The sequence below is a fragment of the Pseudoliparis swirei genome, chromosome 6, assembly GCF_029220125.1.
Source record: "Pseudoliparis swirei isolate HS2019 ecotype Mariana Trench chromosome 6, NWPU_hadal_v1, whole genome shotgun sequence".
NCBI classification, from domain to species: Eukaryota; Metazoa; Chordata; class Actinopteri; order Perciformes; family Liparidae; genus Pseudoliparis; species Pseudoliparis swirei.
Genome location: NC_079393.1, coordinates 11,275,704 through 11,299,768, shown reverse-complemented (window position 1 = coordinate 11,299,768; position 24,065 = coordinate 11,275,704). Strand labels below are relative to the sequence as shown.

The 24,065-nt window shown below is 43.9% G+C and overlaps 1 protein-coding gene across 6 annotated transcripts; it reads left to right on the top strand.

Annotated features, from left to right (window-relative positions):
- Positions 1 to 4,250: 4,250 nt before the first annotated feature.
- Positions 4,251 to 23,476, top strand: zmp:0000001167 (protein phosphatase 1 regulatory subunit 12A). 6 transcript variants are annotated; one of them, XM_056416383.1, is made up of 26 exons: positions 4,252 to 4,611; positions 7,552 to 7,682; positions 8,166 to 8,284; positions 9,158 to 9,314; positions 9,438 to 9,585; positions 9,689 to 9,763; positions 9,887 to 9,966; positions 11,208 to 11,413; positions 15,922 to 16,031; positions 16,129 to 16,326; positions 16,476 to 16,558; positions 16,663 to 16,752; positions 16,928 to 17,029; positions 17,105 to 17,209; positions 17,296 to 17,386; positions 17,479 to 17,619; positions 17,710 to 17,812; positions 17,916 to 18,019; positions 18,139 to 18,198; positions 18,285 to 18,307; positions 18,403 to 18,457; positions 18,557 to 18,661; positions 19,870 to 19,920; positions 21,028 to 21,078; positions 21,375 to 21,391; positions 22,155 to 22,243. In XM_056416383.1, the coding sequence occupies exons 1-25, from the start codon at positions 4,336 to 4,338 to the stop codon at positions 21,375 to 21,377; spliced, it is 2,667 nt and encodes an 888-aa protein (XP_056272358.1). In that variant the 5' UTR covers positions 4,252 to 4,335; the 3' UTR covers positions 21,378 to 21,391; positions 22,155 to 22,243. The 6 variants fall into 6 exon arrangements, with proteins under 6 accessions (XP_056272360.1, XP_056272358.1, XP_056272356.1 ...); XM_056416385.1 differs by lacking the exon at positions 21,028 to 21,078 and having other exon boundaries at positions 4,251 to 4,611; XM_056416381.1 differs by lacking the exon at positions 21,375 to 21,391 and having other exon boundaries at positions 11,232 to 11,413; positions 22,155 to 23,476.
- Positions 23,477 to 24,065: the final 589 nt, after the last annotated feature.

Below are 24,065 nucleotides of genomic sequence, written 5' to 3'. Positions count from 1 at the left end.
TTAAATGCAGAGAACTAATTTCCCCTTGGGGATTAATAAAAGTGTATATTCTATTCTATATATTCTCATAATCTTCCGAGAGGAAAGCTTTTAGAAAATTAGTTTCGAACTCGCTCCACGCGTTTATTCTAGATCTGGCTATTTCCCACCAGTCGCGAGCGGTACCGTGTAGGACGGTTCGGAAAGTTGCCAGAATATCAGCGTCGGATAAGGGATGGAGGGCAAGAAAGTCGTGGCATTTAGCTAAATAATTGAGAGGATCAGGATCATCCTTTGGCATTCCATAGGTTGGGAAGGTAATCCTGATATGGTCACTTTTTATTACAGCGGGGGTTGTGGTTTCAGAAGTGGATCTTTGATCTACTGGACACGCGCTATTACTTGAAGATGGGGTAGATTTATCTTTCACTGTAAGCAATTCCAGGTTTTCTTGCAGATGATAGGTTTTCTGTTCAATACTTTGTAACTGTTGTTGATTTTCTACCTTCATTGTGTTAATAGTTGATGTCACTTTTTGTATCTCAGTATTATTTACTTCAAGGGTTTTTGCCAACTGTCCAATACTGTCTTGCGTATTGGTGCTAAAACCTCTGAGCTCTTGTTGTACTTCCGATTGAAGTTGCTCTGTCATAAAGCGGATTTCTGATAGAAGGGAGGTTTCAGAATTTTTCACTTCTTCTTCCACAATTCTTTTGATTCCTTTCACTATGTTATCCATCTCCTTTTCCATACATTCGTTATGGGAGGAAATCTTGGTGAAAAGTTGACAATGATTCGTACTTATAGTGTCGACCAGAACTTTAAGTCGTTCATTCACAGAATTATGACTTCTTGTCAAGCACTCAGTAAGCTTGTTTATTGCTTGTCCTTGTTGGTTCAGTTCTTCTTGCATCCGGTCCCAACCCTCCTGGGTTCTCAATGCAATCCGATTCAAGTCTCGGGCTGGAGTAGGGAGTACTCCGGGGAGTTTGCATTGAGACGGTGATAATGAAGACTCAGTGGAAGCTGTGCGTTTTTGTGCGCCACCTCCTGGATTAGGTGAGTGATGCAAACCTTCGGTTTCCCAAACAAGGGATTGATTGATAGTTGGCAATCTATCTTGGTGAGGAGAGTATGTGTGAAATGGATGACCATGGATGTCAGGTGTCAAGAATTGAGGCTGACTGGGAGTTGGGAAGTAGGTGTGTAGGTGGGCACTATAAGTATGGTCAGGGGTTTGAACATCAGGAGCTTCTATGTCCAGTGAAACTGATCGTGACGTGGTAGAAGACAGGGGAGTAGCCATTATGCAATGGGTGAGTGTGATATCACTAAACAATTTGTGTGAGGGGGGAGAGTTTCACATGTTGCATCATCACAGCAAACATTTACAACAACCATCAAAACAATTTAGCCACAATAACAGTCAAAAGCAAGAGCCAACCATTTAAACCTTGCAGAGCATAGTAAACCCAATCAGGTGAAAAGACATGGAAAGAAAACACAAAATGGCAGCTTGAACTTTTGTTTCAATATTTTTTCAATTTTCTCAATTTTTTTAAAACTTAACTTAATGTCGTGGTTCGCCCCACGTTTGGCTCCATTTCTGTAGCGTAGGATCTCATTTACCCAGTATTTTAAGTTTACTAACTCAACAATAAGGGCCCAGCTGGCTAGCCCGTTCCTTCACTACAAAAAACACGCAGGACACAAAGCAAAACACAAAAAACACAACCCGGAATACAGTTCATTCAGTGTCTTTCAAGTTTTTATATAGTTCTTCCGGTCAAACGAACGAACACTGTCTTTAACGGAAAACCCGACTCAAAAGGAGTCTACAGATAACTGAAATATTTCTCTTATCCCGGTAATTAAATAACATCTCATTTCCAAAACCATGATGAAATAAGTGTGTGGGGCAGTGGGATGTGTGCAATGGCAGGAGGGTGGAAATGTCCTGTAGAGTCCAGTTCAGAAGATGGGAAGGTGTGTGTGTGTGTGTGTGTGGGATCGTTGGTAGAAACAGAGAGGTCGGGCCTGGAGAGGAGGGTGTACAGGACTTATCTGTAGCGTATTTCTTTCGGGAAGGAGATTCTCGGCATCCGAGCAGTATCTGGTCGGGAGGGGCTCCTGACAGCTACTTGGATCATCTGCTTCTCAAATCTTGATTTTCCAGTTTCACCCACTCTCGCTCCTCGCTCTGGTCACCATGTTGGTTTTTCCCCAAATGTTTGCTGGTTCTCCCTCTCTTTTCCTGCTCACAGGTGCTCTAATTTATCAACTTTTTAGGTTCCACCCACTTTTCCTGTGGGGGGAGGGATAAGGCTGTCCTTCGCTACAAAGTATAAATGTACACTTGAAGTAGCATTCTTAAAAGAAGGTCAACGTTATTGTTTTTGTGGAATGTAGTCTTGTGGACTTGTAGTCAAACGTTCCTCCTGCATCCCGTTATGAGTCACTTCTGACCAACAGTGGATGCACCAATCTGTTTGTTATAGGTAGTAAGTTCATTTATTCATGCAAGTATCAATGCAGTATTGTGGAAAGGATATTGGCTTTATGATGTATGAATAGCAATGTATTGTGCCTTTACAAATATGTATATGTAAAATACAAAACAGCTGTGCTGTGTTTATCCACTAATAGAAAAGTGTTTATATCATCTAGATGTACTCACATGTAAGTTACAACTCTTTTTCTCTACACAGTCTTGAATTTCTGTTTTAAAAAATCTAAAATTTTACATTTAATGCAAATAGTAAATAAAAAAAGATGATAGTTTTTATAATCAAATAATTTAAACTAAAATGCACTTTCGGAGTTTCCTAGTTAATATCCTATCCGTAGGAAAACTTGTATTATACTGTGTAATACAATACATAATGTTGTGCCTTGAACTTCAACTAAACAATAGCCAGGGGAATATAGCACATTGTCAAATTGTTGCAGGGAATAATATGTATGTGATCATTAAATAAACTGGTATTGTTTTGCAGGTCATGAGTGTTGTGTTGCATTGCTGTGAATACTCAGTTGAACAACAATGATCCTCACATTACCCAGAAAAGGCTGTTACTTACGGCGAAAAGTGCGCACAGAGCAGGGAACACTATCAGTAACGTAACCAAACAGAGACTCAAGGGCTTGAGAACTTTTTGGAAGGCTTCCAGGCGCAAATGTTCCCAGCAAAATCGCAAATAATTACAGTTCATCCCTAACTTGTGAGTTTAAAGCACGGGAATAATGTGGCTCTTTAAACAACTGCAGGTCAGTGACTGAAGGATACAATAAGAAATGTGGAATGTAATATATATATATATATGTATAGGAAATTAGTTGCTAAGTTAATTTTGCTATTACATGAATTACATTGTTAGTTTAAAAAATCCCTTCAAAAATGACACGCTGCGACGATAAAAGCCACAACTGGAATAATCACTAACAATATTAGTTTTGTGATTATAGTAATATTAGAAACATGTATATTATTCAATGAGATTAGATAAGCCCTTTCAATAGAAGTATAGAGTTTATTGTAATAAATCAGTGTACAAATATTAACATATGGCATGTAGCCTATACTACAATATAGTATAGAAGATAAGACTGGATCAGGTAAGATGCTTTTTTTTAAACATATAAAGTGACCTAGATTAATATAACATTATTGTGATCATACTTTTCCACTCTCTTAGAAGTTGTGTTATGTTATATATTCTTCTCTAAAATAAACTAATCTGAGTTTAATCAATCAATCAAAATGAGTGAGATCGTAACAAATGTTGTTTTTGGAACTAAAAGCATTTTTTTATGTGTGTATTCAATCAATCAATTAATCAATCAATCCCTGTATTTGTCCCCAAAGGTTATGCAGCACTACACACAAAACCCCCACAAACCACATGATCCAATTGAACACAAATACAAAATGTAAAAAACAATGTAAATACCCTTTAAAAACATTTTAAATGTTAAAGTTATGTTAAAATCGCAAGATATGAAGTGTTTGTGTCCTGGAATAGCATAGAGCTCAAATGAAATATACCGCAGTCGTAGTATTATTATCAATAATATATTGGGGTTAAGTTATGACATATTCTATGAGAAAATTACACTTCTGATATTGTTTTAGACTTGTTTCATGAAGAAAAGACATTGTCCCTCCGACTGAACAGGAATTTCCGACTCGCCCCTGAAGGCAGCACGAGACTGCCACTCAGTCAGAAGTTCGCTATGAAGTTCACGGATTCATTTCCCGCGTGTCTCCACCAGGGGGCACAGCCCGGGGCAGGCTCGACACAAACCAAGCTTCTCCTCGTACCATGAGCTGAATCTGTCCGGGACAGACCAGGGAAGATGGCGGCCACTGACCATTCCCGGTCTGAAGCTGCCAAACAGCGACGGCAGGATCAGCTGCAGCGATGGCTGGGCTCGGATACGGATCAGACGGGATCGCAGACTCGGGAAACTTTGAGCGGTTCCGTGACGGGGCGGGCGAAGGTCCGGTTCGCCCAAGGAGCGGTGTTTATGGCCGCCTGCTCCGCCGGAGACCAGGAGGAGGTGGCAGCGCTACTCCGGCAGGGAGCCGAAATCAACCACGCCAACATAGACGGGCTGACAGCGCTTCATCAGGTAGGAACGTTAAAGTTACTCTTTGGCACTTAGTCTAGAACTTAGCGTTAACTGTTGCTAACTCCTGCTCATCCGGCGGCAACAGTTACACGGTTATCCGTTAATTATCCTCGCAGCGAAGAAGCACTAAGTCAACTGAACTTATCCCACCGTGGAGTTAACGTAGAAAACCCATCGCCATTTATTCCCGTTTACTTTAACATGGAAGTAGCAGATCACGTTCGGAACTCATCACTTTATAGTGTATCACGTCGGGTTTATTTCGAGGCTCCCAGCAGCAACATTTCCTGGCCTGTGTTAGTTCATCTTTCCCGTTGGTCGACTGGGCCATCTGAGCCACAGGCGTCTTTCTCTACTCTTCAATGTAGGGATGTTCAACATATGGGGAGAGCAATAAGCAGCCGCCAGTAACAACTGGCCCCCTTCGAGTCTGGGTGCTCATTTTCAGACCGACTGGCAGGCTTATGAGACAGTTGGTGGTAACACAGTGGGTTATTTCCATCTTCTGATCAACAGGTTATCAGTGAATAACCAAACGGCAGCCTGTTGACTACCACTGTTAACAGGGCATATGTGGCCACATCAAAGTGGAGACTTCAACCTTCAGTTTCGTTGCGTTTGCGTGTCCCACTTCTTCTCAACATGTTCCAGTCTTAATGCAGCTCAGTCTTCAGGTCCCTCCCTCCCCTGCAGTAATAACACATATGAACAGGCTTGACTCCATCACTGTCACACGAGCCCTCGTTGATGCACTATTTCCTCTGCTTTTATGATGCCGCGTGTCAAGAACACACTGCTTGTGTCTCCATTGAACTCTCAGTCACATGTTGTTGTTGTTTTTTTACTTTGATATCCAGGCAAGCATGTCGATCTAACATATGTTGCGCTTCTAATTTTCCTGCCCACTGGAGCGGAGTTGCGGTTCAGCTGTGTGTTCGCAGTGACGTCATGCTTGGAGACGATTGGTTGCGATTCTCTTAAGCCAATTGTGTGCGTTTGATGAAGTTACTTTCCCATAACCGGTGCGGATGACGAAGCGAGCACGATCCCCCGGATGTTGGGGGAGCGTGCCCTCTTTTGGTGGATCCACATGTTGGGCTGTCACCCAGTGTGGTCCCTCTCCTGCCCTCCATCCCTTTCTCCCCTGTTGCTCATTGGTTGCCTGGCGACCAGAATTAAATATAGGCCCACGCTCTCCAAACTTTCCATCCTCTCCATCCAAAGCCTTTCTGTCTTCCTCGCTCTGCTTTTTTTCTATTCTTCCCCCCCCCCCCCATCTCCTCTTCTCTGCCTTCCCTTTTCTCCTCCCCTTTGCCAATTCCCCATGGTGGGGACTTTAGGGATTTTGAATGAAGAAATGGAAAACATTCCTCAAACCGCACAAACTGCTGTTGTCAAAGGCGATTTCCACAATGAGTCACTTGATGACCCAGTGAAGGAGTCTGCTGGGAGGCTGTGTGTGTGCACCCTCGCAGCGCAGAGGGTGCCCTCTGTTCATTCATCCAGCTTGGAGCACCCACTTGTTCAGGGGGATCCCCCCCTTTGCTGCCGCTTTTGACTTGCGAAGTTCTGGCTCTGCTTTGCACTACGAGCCTCACCTCAGGATCTTAAAACAGCCGCGTTTCTTTTCCAACTTCCTGCCTCACTAATTATCTGACATTTTGAAGGAGGGTGGAGACTTGTTGCAGCTTTGTGATAAGTTGATTGGCCCAAAAGCAAAGCCTCTTAGGTGGCTTAAGCGGGTGCTGTGTGATTACCGACACTTGCTGCTGTGACGTCCTGCAGAGTAAACTGATGATGGTCATTGTCTTGAAACGTCGCATCAAAAGGAATCACCATCTTGATGTTGTCTCGTCAGATGTTTGCGATACAATCTCACAAAGAAACACGGTCCTCGTTTAGGAAGTGGGGGAAAAAAGGAATATCATCAATTAGTTTCACCTGTAAAAATAATAGTACTGTCTTCTCCCCCTCCCCTTTTTTTGTGTAGCTATTACAGATTTATCTTTTTCACTCATATTTGAGTTCTTAAAACTAAATTCAGGCTGATTTATTTCTGTTTTAGAGCAACCTGCTGGCTAAGTGTTTTTATGCACGTTAGTAACACAACTCCAGGGCTGGACGATCTGTCTACTACTGGCTATTTAAAAAAAGTTACACTGTTTTAAACATCATTTCAATTTAGGCTGATCTTTATCTGTTTAGAGCTAGTTGCCAATGTACAATGCAAAAAGTTAATTGTATTAAAAGCCATTTTTAGCAATCATTATTTAATTCAACTTAAAATTTTAGAAGTGAATAAAAACTACCGCTGTTGATAAGGTTTTGTGATCTTTTTAAATAAAAACTAAACTAACCCCACTGGCAAGTTTTATGATTATTTAGTTTGTTTAAAGAATGATTTGATAACCAGTGTTTTTTTTGCAGTATACAAAACTGTTCACCTGAAAAGTGGTATACGCAGATCCTACCATACCCTTTAAAGTTTTTTTTCTCATAAACTGAGCTGAAATCAAAGTCACATATCATAACATAATCTCATGAGCTTCTCAAGGGATTCATCTCGGGACTTGTGTTCGGTCACAATGGGATCTCATCTCGACAGCTAAATAGATTCGCTGTTTCACTCTCGCCACAAAATGACTTTTTCAGAAAGTACTTGAGGGCTTTTAGCAGTCCACTTCACAGACCAACATCAAAAGTATACAGTAGTCATTGTTTTAGTCCCGGTGCTTCAGATAAACAGACTTGATGTTGGAGGCGCTTGCAGTTTTAACTTTCACAACAAACTAAGATGAAGTGGGTCTAAGCGCTGACCGGCGTAAGCTGTCTGGTTTCCGTTTTATTTTATAAATGTGCGCAGTGGGGATTCTCATCATAGACGACCAACGATAAACACTTAGCATCGCAATCCATCATGTGGTCGTGTGTCTCTGGCAGGCCTGCATTGATGAAAATGCTGAGATGGTGCAGTTCCTGGTGGAGAGCGGGAGTGATGTGAACAGAGGGGACAACGAGGGCTGGACTCCTCTGCACGCTGCAGCTTCCTGCGGCTTTATCCAGATCACTAAGTGAGTGTTGACCGTCGGCACACTGACACATCACCGCCATTTAGCTTGAAGTGCCTCGCTGAAGCACCCTCCCCTCCTGGTGTTCTCCTATTCCGTTGCATTGCATTTACAACTTTAAGTTTATGTAATGGACCAACACCAAATTGTAAACAAAATTTGAATTTCTTATTATGCACATACCATCTTTAATAAAAACATTTTTTTCAAGTTCTTATTATTTCACTAAAACAACGTTGACTATTTTGTGTCGGCACATTACATGAAAACTAAATGAAAATCAAATTAAAGGTTGTAATGCAATAAAATAGTAAAAACCCCACGGAGGGGTGAATTCATTTTGAGTCGGTGTTAACATGTTGTGGTTGTGTAGAGTATGTATAATATTGCAGGACATACTATGTATAGCTCAACTGTTTAATTCTTAACTCCACACTGTATGCTGGCTGCGTTTTAGTTTTCATACCCTCGTTATCTGATTTAAAGGTACCTGATAGAACACAGCGCTCATGTCGGGGCGGTGAACAGTGAAGGAGAGCTTCCTCTGGACGTATCCACCGAAGACGCCATGGAGAGGCTCCTCAAAGGGGAAATCAAAAAACAAGGTGAGGAATCGCTCCGTACCGACGTTTACGCTTCCCCTCCAACAAGCGGGATGCTGTATTTAGTTTGTCCTGTTGAGACACGGCTGTGCCTTTGATCTTTATGGCTTATGTTCTCCTCAGAAATATTTTTTTTCGGAAAACATTTGCCAAACATTTGCTGGTTCATGTTTGCCATTCTATCAAAAAATCACTTCCTGTAGTTTGTTGTATTGTTGCCAGTAATATAAGTCTTTTCATTTTTTCATCAACATTTTCATCATGGTTAATAATTCTGCCAAATGAACTAAGAGCTGTCAGCAACATGACTTGTTTCACAGATGACTAGAGGCTTTCAAAGTCTGTCTTCACATGAAAGTGATGTTATGTTCTTCACTGTTCATCCCATGTGGTTTCAATGAGCGTTGGCATCAGCTAGGCTAATTTCTCTAAAAGTGGAATACATTAGGAACTACAGAGAGCTCTGTCTACTTGGAACGAAAACAATCATAAACTCTTATTCACAAAATTGCCCAAAACCTGCTTTGCGTTTGTGTTCCGTCTTTACAAAAGGTCTCGTTTACAGCACACGTCTTGCTCAGAGAAGACGCAAATAGGCAAAGAAAATGAGGACAGAGTCGTTGTGTCCCACATAGTACTTGAGTGTACTGAGGGTCCAGGCTGGTGTCTTTATCACTGCAGAGATCCATCATGCAGCTGAGATTACAGATGATGAATGAATAGGAAATGGAACATTTAGTGTGTTGTCAGTGGCATATACTATGTCGACTAAATATACTCACTGGTGATGTTTCTGTTCTCAAAGGTCTAACATCTGATTTGTGTGCGAGTGTGTCTGCGTTTTTCAATTGCCACTGTTTCACATGTGCATCACAGCTATCGATGTGGACAAGGCCCGAAAGGAGGAGGAGAGGGTCATGCTGGTGGACGCCATGGCGGTGCTGGCGGGCGGTGGCACCCTCACACCTCACCCGAACACCAAGGCGACCGCTCTGCACGTTGCTGCGGCCAAAGGCTACATCGAAGTCCTGAAGTGAGGATCGGTCCGCACTGACAGCCAGTCGGCTCTCGTCTCCAAATCAAATGGCGTTTATTCAAAGCCTCTCCTCCATGGATATCGCTCATCCCCCCCCCCCCTCTTTCCGCCCCTCTTCAGGGTGCTGTTACAGTGTGGGGCGGACGACGTGGACAGCAGGGACACCGACGGGTGGACGCCCCTGCACGCCGGAGCTCACTGGGGGCAGGAGGAGGTGTGCTCCCTGCTGGCTGACAACATGTGCGATATGGGGGCCGTCAACAATGCGGTGAGTGCAGAAACAAACAACCATTGCTCAGCACAAGCCGTTATATAAATTGAAGTCTTTTATTTGCGGCGTGACGAATGATGCACCGCGAATGTCCTTGTAGGGCCAAACACCTCTAGATGTTGCAGACGAGAAGCTGGTGGACACCCTGGAGGAGCTGCAGAAGAAGCAGAACGCAGTGAGTCCGCCTTCACAGAGGCTCCACAACTATCTCGCTAAGTTAGATAAACCTGATATGATTGATAGTTTTACAGCGGCAAATGTTCTCTGTGTTTATATGTGTTTATGTTTTACTCTTCAGTTACGCAGCGAGAAGGAGAAACAGGCAGCTGTTATTGAGACCAGCCCGCAAATCTCCATAGTACCACTCCGTGCACGCAGGTCAGTGCCAGTGTGTTGGTGTGTGGGCATGTGTTTGTGTGTGTGTATGTGGGCACACGCTACGCTGTTCCTCAGCTGAATTCCCAGTCATCCCAGTACCATTAGTTTGCATGCAGGTATGATGTTAACAGTCCCAGCATTCCTTTGAACCTTGTTGCATCTATCCACTGTTGTTACACTGGGTAGATGGAGCAGGCAGCGCACACCATGTGTCCCAGTTCACACCGAAAACTAAATGTTACTGTTTGTAATACAAAACACAACAATTAGAGAAAATTATATAAATACCTCAAATTCAGTGTCTCACACTGCAAAAGACATGAACAATAGTAATCAACTCTGGCTAATGGATCTCTGGCATCACAAAGAATAATGATAAAAGGAAGAAAGACAATTTAATTAAAACAATGCATTAATCAGGAAAAACTCTAATTTAATTGAATATTTTTTTTAACAGCATTTATAGCTTTTTTAAGTTTGCAATATGGATAACTTCCTCGATCATAGATAATAGTAATCTATCTTTATGCATTGTATTCTCAAAACTGTCTTAAAATTGTAATTATTGTTTTTGGCTAATCTGGCAAATTAAATGACAAATAAGGATCCTTATACACAATGCTCAATGCCATTGAGTTACCGAATTTTAAATTGGCATAACTTTAAGCACAATACATACAACACCAAAATAACACATTTAGTGCAAAACATATACTTTGTAATATGCAGTGTATGGTAACCTGCAACTAGGGCTTTCCTTGACTACTAAGAGTTTCTTCACAAAGAATCACACAAAAAGCACGACTATTGTGTTTACCAGAGATGTGCTCATAAGATTTCTTGGAAATAACTCATTCAGCATTAAAAAAAACAATGAAAAATGAATAATCGATTTAAAAAATCTTGGCCAACCAAGACCAAACGACTAATTGGCCGACTACACGACTGAGAGGGAGCCGCCCTAGTTGCAACACACCTGTGTGGATGCTGCAAAGTTATCATATATTGAGGAAATATTGTAAAAAGCTGTAGGTTTAAGTTACATTAAACTAAATTGTAATCTAGTGATAATACAGCGGTGTTACACATAGCATCCCAGACAATGACCCACTGTTTCACCCACTGATGTGTGGATCAGCGCATGCTCGCTCTAATTGGCTGCATGTGGAATGATTGCCCTCACTGATCAGCTCCCTGCATGCCACCTGTTGTTCCACCCCACCTTGGCCCCGCCCCTGCAGGACTTCTATCTCTCGTATGAGCAGTAAGGAGAAGATCTGCCTGCACGAGCGGGAGAAGCACCCACCTCCTGCCCTGCAGAGCAGCCCGGCCGAGGACGAGGAGGACGACGGTCAGACGGGACAGAGCCAGCCTCTGAGCCAGGGGAAGGCCTCCAGCAGCTCCAGCTCGGAGGAGGAGAGCGAATCGGAGAGCGACGCAGAGTCGGGTGAGAGAAGCTGCTCTTGCCTGTATTGGGTTGTGATGACGTACATACGTGTCAAAATCATGGCCCGCGGGCCAAATGTGGCCTTTTATGTGGCCCGCGACGGCATGAAATAAATATGATGCCTTTTCTTAAAAAAGGGAGAAAAAAAATCTTGTGCTTTTATTTTGACGGTCTTTTTTTTTTGCAGCCGAGTGCGGTCTGTTCACTCTCCTTCCTGCTGCGTTCAGCCAGAGGAGAGGCGAACCCTTGCGTTGCTTTACTAAGGCTGTGTCTACTACCGGACACTTGAGCACTTCGAGCACTGACTTTCAGTGCTTAGGGCGCCACACTGACAAAACCAGCAGAATTCAATGCACTGAAAGTACCCGGATGGCGCACTGCAAACGGGCAAAAAATGCAGTGTAAAACGATGGACACTACTCGCCCTAAACGGACGCCATCTTGGCTACGTAGCGGAAGAGGAGGAGCCCTTTCGCCAGCTTTTCATTTTATTTCTAAAACAATGGCGGACGAGATGGCTGCGGTAGCACAAGCGGTAGACCACGGAGGCTCCTGCCGCGATTGTGGAGGTATCGCAGTTTCCACATGGGGTGGAGAAAGGGGTAAACAAGGGACAAAAAGAGGGCAAGAAGTGCATTCATTTTGTCAGTTTAAGTTTCGCGGGTATCTCAAGCAGATTTGCGTACGTCACTCCCGGCTTAATTTCGCGGGTGCCGTTAACAGATTTGCGTCCGTCACTTCCGCCAAGTGGTTAACGTAAGTGTTCCATTTGAGACAGCACTTATCAGCGACGGAGTGCACTACAGATGTCAGTGCACTGTATTGCAGTGTACTTCGTAAAGTGTCCGGTAGTAGACACAGCCTAAATGTACTCGCGTGAGTTCAGTCGCCGGACTATTTGTCATGTTTTCTAGACTCGCGCTAGAAGCGCCGGAGAGGGGGCGAGGCTTATCGTGGCATATAACAGTTCGTTACCACAGTCCACCACGGAAGAAATACACACTGCTGTTGAGGAAGTCTCACACACGTCGGACCATCAAGCCCTCGAGTCTGGGTTAATAATATTAATATTACATATTATATTATCCATAGCCGCACGCAGCTTCTCCAGGAGCTGCGTCTGGATGACGGTGTGCGGTATTAACTGGTTTTTGAATTAACTGGTTTTGGTACGCGTGCATGAGGCAGATGTGCCGTAGGAGTGGCCTCGAGTTGTCTCTCAGGACCCGTCTCGACTAACTAGGAAATGCACATTTCCATCGCTTAGCCTCTCTAACGTTCTTTTTATGTAACGCTAATGTTTTAAAGACTAAACACGGATGACTTTGCTGTAAAATGTGATACCTGTTCGGGAGGCTGTAGTTGAGACGCCGAGGACACGGAGCGAGGACAAAGTAGGTGACTCTGCTGGTGCCTGTTCAATATACGACTAACTTCAATAAATACTTGACAAAATGCTCTTGTTGTCAGTCTGATATTTATGTTATACGTCGTTATCTGACGTCAAGTCGATGTGAGACCAGTTTACTCTTCATACAGTGTGTAATGAAGCATGTAGCCCGTTGTTTACACCCAGCTCGCCCACCGCTGTCAGCTGGGAAACTGTGATCGACTCAGATTAAGTTGTGATACCACAAGACTTTGTGCTGTCTTCACATCTCTTATGTTTTATATTCGAGACTACGGATCAACATATATCCTCGTAACTATACTCTACCCTGTGCAGCACTCACTGTCCAGATTAAACATGACTGTTACCTGTTGTTTTGTTACGATAAGGACACACATAACTACACACAGGAGTGAGCGTGTCTTTTGACACATGACGGGGGAGCAGCTTGCTCCAGCCTTCATTTAGGATTTCGACGGCATTAACGAAACGTTGTCCACCTTCATGACTAACATATCACTTGTTCACTGGTGATAAAAAAATATCTAAACCGACAATACAAAAATAATATAAACACGGATTTCTCAAAGAATCGAACAGCCGACTTGTGCACCTGCTGTTCTGTTCGTTGCTTGTGAACTACCATTGAGCTATAGGTATTTCACCCGATAACCAGATTTATATTACAATGTACTTTACAATAACAAAAACTGACTTTGAGCAAATTAAGTAAGTAATAAAGTAACTTTGGAAGACATTAATATTTATATAATATATTCTAACACCGACTGCCTTTTCTTCTAACATCATAGACCCATCTAACTCAAATACGTGATTGCATAGGCAACAGCCGCTTTGTGCATTAAAGTTGATGCGACAATAGGAAACGCAGTTACTGATTATCACTATGAGTGATTCATCTATTCATCTAAAACTTAAACTGACTCTAATCAACCCATATACCTCTATAGCTCAGTGTGGTAGTTGGGATGCAAGTTAGGAGGCCCTGTGGTCGCAGATGATCACAGGTTCGATTCTTGGCGTTAATCTTAATCCATTTTTTTATTTTTTGTATCGCCAGTGAACAAGTGATATGTTCGTCATGAAGGTGGAAAACGTTTCGTTAATGCCGTCGAAATCCTAAATGAAGGCTGGAGCAAGCTGCTCCCCCGTCATGTGTCAAAAGACACGCTCACTCCTGTGTGTAGTTATGTGTGTCCTTATCGTAACAAAACAACAGGTAACAGTCATGTTTAATCTGGACAGTGAGTGCTGCACAGGGTAGAGTATAGTTACGAGGATATATGTTGATCCGTAGTCTCGAATATAAAACATAAGAGATGTGAAGACAGCACAAAGTCTTGTTGTGGTATCACAACTTAATCTGAGTCGATCACAGTTTCCCAGCTGACAGCGGTGGGCGAGCTGGGTGTAAACAACGGGCTACATGCTTCATTACACACTGTATGAAGAGTAAACTGGTCTCACATCGACTTGACGTCAGATAACGACGTATAACATAAATATCAGACTGACAACAAGAGCATTTTGTCAAGTATTTATTGAAGTTAGTAGTATATTGAACAGGCACCAGCAGAGTCACCTACTTTGTCCTCGCTCCGTGTCCTCGGCGTCTCAACTACAGCCTCCCGAACAGGTATCACATTTTACAGCAAAGTCATCCGTGTTTAGTCTTTAAAACATTAGCGTTACATAAAAAGAACGTGACAGAGAGGCTAAGCGATGGAAATGTGCATTTCCTAGTTAGTCGAGACGGGTCCTGAGAGGCAACTCGAGGCCACTCCTACGGCACATCTGCCTCATGCACGCGTACCAAAACCAGTTAATTCAAAAACCAGTTAATACCGCACAACGGCCGCTTCCAGACGATCGATATCCTCCGGAGGTTCTGATTCAACGGGATGACGTCAGTGACGTCACGCGGAGCATTTCAACAGTCTCACGTACTTTTACCGCCCGAGTTTAAAAAATCAGCCCGAATGAGGCGCATTTTTCGCGTCCTGTCATTCACGCGCCCGGCGGACATCCAGACGCGCGTGCGTGCGTGTGTGACCACATTGACTTTGTATTAACAAACATCCCCAGTTCCCCTATTATGAATTCCTCCATCAGGTCTACGTCAGTGGTCACTAAGGTTGAAGTGAGTGCTGCTTCATCTTCAGTATTTATAATATCGTCAGAAGAAAAGTTAATGTTGAATATGTGAATCTTTTTTATTTACCCTTGTTTAATTTATTTATAGTTTGTGTGTAAAAGCTGCTCCTCAAGACTCTGACTTGTAGAGCAGCTTTATGTGTCATAGGTTCAGTGAGTGAGACATGCATTACATCTTTTGAGGCTTTTTAAAACCAGACTTTTATTTCATGTTTATGCATGAAAGCACTGTTTAGACATTTTTTAAAGTCTGAAGTTACTGAGTAGTAATGTATGTTGTATTACCTTGTGTCCTTAAGATTCACTTGTTGGTTCATAATTGACTGTAAAAGGGAATATTACTAAATAGTTTTGTTGTGCATTCTGTGATATTCTGAACTCTCAGGTTCAAACTGCACCATCTTTTCATTAAATACATTTGAGAAGTTAAAAATGTCCCTCGATTTAGGTCTCAGCTTGTCATTCAGGGGTGATAGTGCGTCCCAAAGCCCCAGACCAGTGGAGAACCACAGTCCCAGACCAGTGGAGAACCACTACCCAGACCAGTGGAGAACCACCTGTCTCAACTGTGACAAAGCTTTTAACAAAGTTAATGTAATAATGTATGTTTAATCTTTGATAAAGTAATGTGGGTTAAAATAAATATAATGAAATTAAATAGATTTATTTTATAATATTAAATACATTTGCATATATAGTTATACATTTATATAAGTACACCTAAATAAACAATAAACAAATGCAAAGACATTTATTTAACAATATGTTCTGGAGTAGTTAGAATTATACCGTGTTAGTAACAACCGGCCCTTTAAGGGCAGCCATGAGGCCGATGTGGCCCTCGGTGAAAATGAGTTTGACACCCCTGTCGTACAATATTCATGTAATATGTTGTATTTAGGAACTGACGTGTGGTGTTTTATCTATTGCTGACCTCTTGCAGAGAAAGCGAAAAACCGAGAGATCATTAACAACTTGAACAACAAACGCAACACCACCAGCCTGCTTCCTACCTCCATGCCAATGAGCACTGCAGCCAGCCAAGTGAAACAGGTAACACACAGAGCTATTGGAGGGAACATCAAGTGTGTGCTTCAGCTGCGTGATAACAATGCTGAACAACAGATGATGACTGTTGCTGGCTCTGTAGCAGGACCCAGGCAAGCCCCCGGCCCCCGAGGCCCCGGGCTCCTGGAGAACGTCTCTGAGGAAGGCGGGCAGCTCAGTGACTCTGGGCTCAGCTGGACTGTCTGACACCAGCCAGGACCCCAGCCGACCTCCAGAGACTCTCCTGGGCATGACCCGCTCTGCCTCCAGCCCCCGCCTCAGCTCTGAGGCCGACACCAAGGTACCCTCCACAGCCACTCACGGGATTCAAGGATTATACACCCATGAAACCAGTTATTGTAAAAGCTCAAAACTCAAAATAAAGCCTTTTTTTTAAACATAAGTCACATAAATAAAAACTGATGAACCGATCGCACCCCCTGTTCTCAGGAGCCGAGGCTCGCTCGGGTACCGCCAATCCCAACTCGGAGACTCTTCAGTATTCCAGACAGTAGCCCTGACAACTCCAACAGGTGGGCCGGTGCTTTCGTTTACTTCTGCGCTTGTGAGACCAGAATCAGTCGGTCTGAGTCACTGCATATACGTCCTTGTCACCGTCTCTCTCTCTCTCTCCCAGTTGGCTAAGTCGTAGCTCCTCTTACACCCGGCGCCTTCATAGTCAATCAGGAATTGATCTCACTAGTTCCACCCCCGCTTTGCTTCACAGGTCAGTCGTGCTGCTCACTGCCTGTGTTTGCTCTCCTGTTTGTGTGTGTTTTTGGTTTTGGTGTGTCACAGCTTATTACATCCCCCCAGCAGTAAATACTAATGTGTGTTTGTGTGTGAGTGTGTGGCTGTGAAAGATGTCTTTGTTTCCGACGGGCTTTGCCTTGTTTTTTTAGCTCATTTTACGGAAAGAGACTGGATGACCCCACCGTGACCTCAGCAAGCACAGGAACAAGCTCTGCTGGACTCAGCCGCCTTAATAGTGTCTCGTCCCAGAGGTATTTCATTTTGTACATGCATTTTACTCGCTAGTCTGAAATACCTGTTAGTCACCTCTTGCCTCTCTCCGTAAGACTTTCTCAGGAACAGACAGAAAAGAAGGATCGATCTGCCGTCACCACCTCCTCCAACTCTCGGAGCACGACCACAGGAGATCAGGAGGTCAAGCAGAGGCGCAAGTTAGTCGCGGCTGTGTGGATGGCAAAGGGCTCACATTTGTAAAGTGTGGTGCTGCGTGTAATCTAAACGCGTGTGACTTGTGTAGATCATATCTGACGCCAGTGCGGGACGAGGAGGCGGAGGCACAGAGGAAGGCTCGCTCCAGACATGCACGGCAGTCCCGCCGCTCCACTCAGGTACAAACACCATACGTTCAGATGTTCGCAGAAGCACTTGTGTTTGTCAGTCTGGTGCATAAGACGGTGCTCTCTCTCTTTTTCTCTTCAAGGGGGTGACACTAACAGATTTGCAGGAGGCAGAGAAGACGATGAAGACTGACAACAAAGGGAGAGAAAAGGAGGAGGAGGAGAAGGAGAAGGAAAAAGAGGCAAAGGAAAAAGAGGCAAAGGCGAAAAAGGGAGAGGAGGGGGTGAGAGCCATATATCAGTTATAGCCCTGTGTTGGCTACTCTTATATAATGTCATGTGACATCACATAGCAGGGGATGCTGTGTTTACAGGAAGTGAGCTGGAGGTCTCGTATTGCTAGTCTTCAGAAGTCTGACTTGCTGGGCCTCACTCAGCCTGCTGGCACTCCCTGCCCTCCGGCATCTGACAGGAGAGGTACACATCACCACTTCCCCTTTCCAACAGAAACGTAGTGTTTGACAATGTGGGTGTTGTTGAAACGGTTGATTTGCTCTTCAACGACGGCTGTCTGTTCCAGATGTTGAGGCCGGCACTGGGGAGAGCGAGACAGAGCGATGGGCCAGGGAACGCAGGGAGAGGAGACAAGCTCGGGCCAGGAGGAAGGCACAGAGGACCGGGGAGGTAAATGACACAAACATCGTTTTATTTGGAATTCTAAAAATAAAATAAACAACTAATGTTGTAACTTTACTTCAGTATTTTATAATGAACACTTTGTGGGTTTTTTCTGTCATCTGCAGAGTGATGAGAATGATCCCAGTGGAGAGGAAGAGTTCTCAGGCAGTGGGCTGGATCCACAGGTGTGTGTGTGTGGGGAGGCGGGGTTCAGTGGACCTTAACCTAAGAAACCAGATGTAACTTGTTTTCTCGTATCTTCTGTTTACAGACAAACCAACACTTGAGTTCCAGGTATGAATTCAGCCTTTGTCCTGTTGATTGTTCCTCTATCTTCATTCTGCCAGCTAAGTGTCAATGATCGCTCTGACCTCTGCTCATCTACTCAGGTCCTTTAACGACTGCACCCAGGGAGGAGGCTCTGACGGCAAGGATTTTAAGAAGGTCAGCAGACGGAACTCTTATTGGGAAAATTCATGAATCAGAAGGAAAAAAGTGTGTGTTAGTCCCACTTATTTACTAATCAGTTTGTTTGTGTGTCAGTTGTTTGAGGATGTCTCCATAGAAAATAGTCAGCTCCAGTCTCAACTGCAGGACACCCAGAGGATTATCAGCCAGACTAGATTGGATCTGGAAAAGGCAACACAGGTGATAACACACACACACACACAGTTCTGTTGTTGAGACATTTGAGGACATTACGCTGACTTCATTCCTTCCTTCCCTGTAAACTTATCCTAACCCTCATCATAACTGCCACCAGCCTAATCCTAACACAAACTGTAATTGTAACCTTCTGCATGCAAAGTCAAAAGCATCTTAAAGTGGTAAAACCAGTAATCAACAGGTTTTACAAAAATCATTGTTGAAGACCAGCATTGACGTCTCTTTTCCTTCAAATTCCAAACTAAATATTCCCTCTCGGTGCCAGCAGCAGCAGCCATGGTCGTGTTTTATCGTTTTCAGGTTCTCTATCTGTACGTACGTCATGCCATACTTGTCAACGCGATATCTCTGGAAGGAATTTCTTTTAATGTTTGCACAACACATGAAGATGAAAAAAAAATAAAAGATTTTAATTTTGGTTGTTAAAGTTCAAGGTCACGTTGACCTCTCAAAACAGATGTTTGGTCTGAACTAAAGAATGTCTTCGTTGATGTTGACCATTTCACACATTTGTCTGAAAGGATAAATTGATGAAGTGAGGACAATTTGGACAGACGTGAACTCCAACTTTACTCCCTGGCGGAGGAACCGTGAGCTTCTAGCGGCTGCCGAGCTTAACTTAGTTTAGAAAAAGACAATCTGTCATGCATGGATACTCATATTCACTTCATATTTATCGTGAGGCAGGAATTCTAGGTTGGCTCCGAATTTGGATCTCGGGTTTAATCTGCATTGTGTGACATCTTTTGAAAAGTCATCCTCTCAAAAGAAAAGTTGAATGCTTGAGTAATAAATTGCAGCTTTGCTTTCATCAATGTACTCAAAGGGGTCTGCCTCCACATCCTTACTTGGTCTGGTATGACCGGTAGCTGATGGTGGCTAAAGTTAGCTTGTGTTAGCGAACATAAATAATCCTGTGTAACTGACCTTGGCAACTTCATGACTCCTCGTGCTATTCCACCGTGATGTTCCCTTTGCCCTCATCCTGTCACTGTGGACATCGTGGTTGTTTTTGCTTTTAATTGGAAATGCGAATGAGCAAAGGGATACACACACACACACACCAAGTGTTGCAGGTTGAACTTTGATATTCACAACGTTTCTTTTGCATACAGGAAGTTTCCTCGCGATCACGTCGGCCTCCTGTTGTGGTGACGACGTTCATGTTATAAATGTGTTGTGTCCCACAGAGACAGGAGCGCTTCAGCGACTGTTCGGCCTTGCTGGATCTGGAGAGAAAGGTAACGCATCCCAACTGATGGCGATAGCGCTCGTTATCTCCACCAGGTGTGTGCGTCTGCGAATGAGTGAGTGGGCACCTGTGTGTGTGTGTGTGTGTGTGTGTGTGTCCACAGCTAATCTCACGTTCCCCACTAGCAAACTGCATGATATTTTGGGTGGCCAGTTAGGGCTGCATGCTCAAGCACCTTTTGGGGTTGCGGTGACTTATACTTTTTTTTTTTTACGCCTTTCACACTGCCTGCTGACTCCTCCCTCCTCACTCACTCCTATTAACCAGCCACCGGACGGTAGAAACCACTCGTGATAATACAGCTGAGTTCGGGGGGGGTGACAGTTTGCAGTTTGTTTGGCTAACAGCTCACAAAACTCCTACTACACACACACACTGCTACGTACGTCTCAGACGGTCATCTGCGGTTCACTTTTATTATTTTGACTAACTGCTAGTAGTTTATGGAACTAACTTAACACGTACTACTGAGTGTATGAGCACAAATTAGACCCTGTTGAGTTCAATTGTGTGCTGTGATGTGATAAAGTGTGTTCTACAAGGACTTGGAGCCATTTCCTTGCATACATCGCTGCTTGTTTTTGAGTGAAGTGTGTTGTACAACTCTTCGCCTGAGTACATTACTGGTTGTAAGTTGGCTCACTTTTATTTTTCCCTGCGGTGTGTTTGGATAACCGCTGATGTAACTACCAGAACACACAATGCTGTACCTCAGCCGCTGCTCCGCAGGCAGTGTGTTGCAATCACCGCCGCTTGCATATGAATTTGAATGAAGTGTGTTTTATGACGCCTGGCAGGCCGCTGGTGTCTAGACCGGGGGGGTAGCCAATGGTGGGTTGTCATCATTCGATCGCACAGCACAGCCGTCGCTGGCGTAGCCGGCGGACGTCTGCACTTTACCGAGTGCACCTTTTGTAGTCGTTTGTGTTGCTTTGCCTCACGACTGCCACCCCTGCTATCTGTTGACGCTCTCCCCTCTCTTCTCCCCACTCGAACCACTTCCTCACCTGTTTTCACTCGCCTCCCGTGGCCCTTCTTCCTCTACGTCACCCGCCTTTGTGCCCCTTCACTCTCCCTCACGTTTCCCTGGCGTCAGGACCGGAGGATGTTGGAGCGGCGAATGGCAGAGCTGGAGGAGGAGCTAAAGGTGAGGAGACGAGTCTTATCACGGCCGAGGACACTTTGCATGCTTCTGCACGAGTCGCTTGGCTTTAGCTTGAGCAGGCGGCAGTGTGGTGGCGGGACACTGGAGAGATGTTTCACGCGGTACACCCTCTAAACCTGTTTCCCAAGGGGTGTGATAATTGTTTTCTGTTACATGTCATTAACTTGGATGTTTTTCACATTAATGGATGTTTCTGTTTGTCTACCGAACAACTCCCTCGAACCCATCTGATCTCTGCGCTCTCACAATTTTGTCTCATAATTGTCTGACGTCTCCAGTAATACAGAATGAATAGGTAATGTCCTTTTCTTTAAAGGAATATTTAAGTATTTTGGAAAATATGCTGTCGGTACCACTTGGCCGGCAGCTGCCTCGCTAAGTTTAGCATAAAGACTTGAATGAAGGGGAGGCAGCTCGTCTTGCTCTGTCTCTGCTGGTTGCAGCTGGCAAAACTGTTTAGCAGGCCTCCAAAATAAAAAGGGAGCTCATACCTGGATATTCATTCTCACTTCATATTTACCCTAAGATTGGTATTAATCTTCTCAGATGAACATCATTTCCAAAATGATTACTAACATTTTTAACATGCCCCGATTCTAGAATACAAAGAAATATATTTGGATTAATATAGATTTATTTGAAAATGTTAAATATTAAATGATTTATGAAAATGCCTGTGCTGTTATTTCTAGTCCTCTGCCAACTGACTTTTCTAAGTTACCCCTTTTAAGATTTTAACACTTACATGTATCTCAGAAGGACGTTAATTGAAACAAACAGCTAAAGATCCCCGAGGTCTGACCGACTGATCAAAACTTGCTGTCTTCCACTCAACTGTGTTTAACATGGATCAGGTGTCCGGCCTCCTTTTACTTTTTATGGAGACAACTCTTTTTACTAACGTTTATTGCATTGATATGAATAACTTGTCAAACTGTCTCCCGTGAAATCTTTCTATAATATATAATCCAATATCTCATTATCCAGTAACGAAACAATGAAATCATCAAGACTGTTTTTACATTTTGTTTTAATAAAAACATCATTCTTACCACCAGGTTCTGGTTGATTTGAGAGCAGACAACCAGCGGCTTAAAGATGAAAATGGAGCACTGATCCGTGTCATCAGCAAACTCTCCAAATAGGCGGAGAGAGAGAGAGAGACACGAAGAGCAGGGAAACCCCCTCCCCACCCCCCTCTTCCCCCCGCCATCCATCCATCCCTCCATCCATCCCTCCCTGCTTCCACACATTCCTCCAAGTGCCAAAGAGTGAGAGAGCGAGGGGGAGAGAAGCAGCAGAATGTCCTCTGTACATGAACACCACAGCTTGACTTGGATTGTGATGCTCTGTGAGAACAGCTGGAGGGGCTTTTGTGTGCCTTGCAGTGCATTTGTCACAGGATGACCGGCGGCATGAAGGCCCGTGGCTCTGGTCAGAGGCTCCCACAGTAGCAACACGAGCCGCGACGACAGCCCGAACGCCCGCGGCCGGCGCAGCGCACAAACCGTCGACTACGACTGCATCAGGGGAACACTAACGTGCACACGCATTCCTATGAGTGCATCACATACTTCCTCCGTGCACATTCCACGAGCGCACAAGGCAGCTTTGGCCTTAAAGCTCCCACTTAGTATTTATTTTTTTGTGAACACACTCGCATCACAAATTCACGAATTTACCCCCCCCCCCTCACAGCTCAAATCTAACAAAGGTTTTGGTGTAGTTCCTTCCCCCCCTTCTACAAGCAGCTCTGAAACTCGTATCGGGCTCCGTCTTTCCATTCAGCATCGTCCTGACGACGGGGAAGTCCACAGAACTCTGTTGGGTTGTTTGGTCTCCACATGCAAGTGTTTGAACCCACCTACCTCTCCACCTATGCACTTCCCCACATCCATTTTTATTTTTGTGACCACAGACACACTTCATGCTCTTAAAAATGACCGCAGAACCAGGTCTGTCGACCACAGCACTTTACTCTGCAAAGCAACAGCCGTTGTGTGATGCTTTGCCCGTCCTCCAGACAGACAAACGTATTTCGGAGCAGCACCCTCTCACTTTCAGTGGAGGGAGAAGTTACCCATAGCTGAAGGTCAAAGGTCATTGCACAATTATAAAAATTGCTGTTCTGTCGAAGCCTATTATGCTATGATGGTTTTAAATATTACCATTGATAAAGATATTATTTTCGTAGTTTTTCATTGTCAATTATTGTCTTGCAATGCAGCATGGTTATGTATATTGTATGTGTATAAATATTATTCTTGAATAATACCCCCTTTTGAAGTACAATTACATGTAGCTTTTCTTCACATGTTGGTTTTCTAATATATTGAATGGATGTCTGCACCCTAATAAAAAAAACGTGTGTTTGTAGCGACTTCCTGGTTATTCTGTACGCTGCAAATGTAATATTCACCTCTACGGCTTTGTTCACACACATGTTAATTCAAAATGCCGTGACTTTGACGGATGTGTCTTCACATTATTTCCCTCCATAACATTGAAGCCTACTCGGAGTCCCCTTATTAATAATGTGTTGTGACTGATGTCATCACATTTCATAATGTTGAGGTTTGTGATTATCTGGTTGTTGGATTTTTTTGTTTGTTGCCGCTTCACCCAAATTGTATTATCCCTTCCTAGAGTTGCTCTGGTAGCCAGATGTCCGTCATCACTGGGGAGAGGGATGAAAGCTACAACACAGATGCATTTACAGTATGTTTGGACTGTTGCATTCATCTCCTGATGCTCCCAGGTGGACACTCCATCAGTAGTTTGACTGACGTGGTAGAAATGAGTATTACACGCTGGATGAGTGTTCAGCAGACGTCTGGGTGAAAAGCTGTGAGAGCCCCGTTGTGTTTTGAGCTCTTGTCCATTTGGACTAAAGTGTAGTTAACGCCAGTCATCTATCCGTTTGTCTCGTCTGAGAGCAGAGAGATGGACCACTGTCCTGCAGGGTAGAA

What these genes read in the sequence shown, in the direction of transcription:
- zmp:0000001167 (XM_056416379.1), top strand. Translation starts at nt 4,336, where the DNA reads ATGGCGGCCACTGACCATTCCCGGTCTGAAGCTGCCAAACAGCGACGG. An exon ending in GGCTGACAGCGCTTCATCAG is followed by an intron (nt 4,612 to 7,551) that starts GTAGGAACGTTA and finishes TGTCTCTGGCAG; the next exon opens with GCCTGCATTGATGAAAATGC. An exon ending in CAGCCAGCCAAGTGAAACAG is followed by an intron (nt 16,032 to 16,128) that starts GTAACACACAGA and finishes CTGGCTCTGTAG; the next exon opens with CAGGACCCAGGCAAGCCCCC.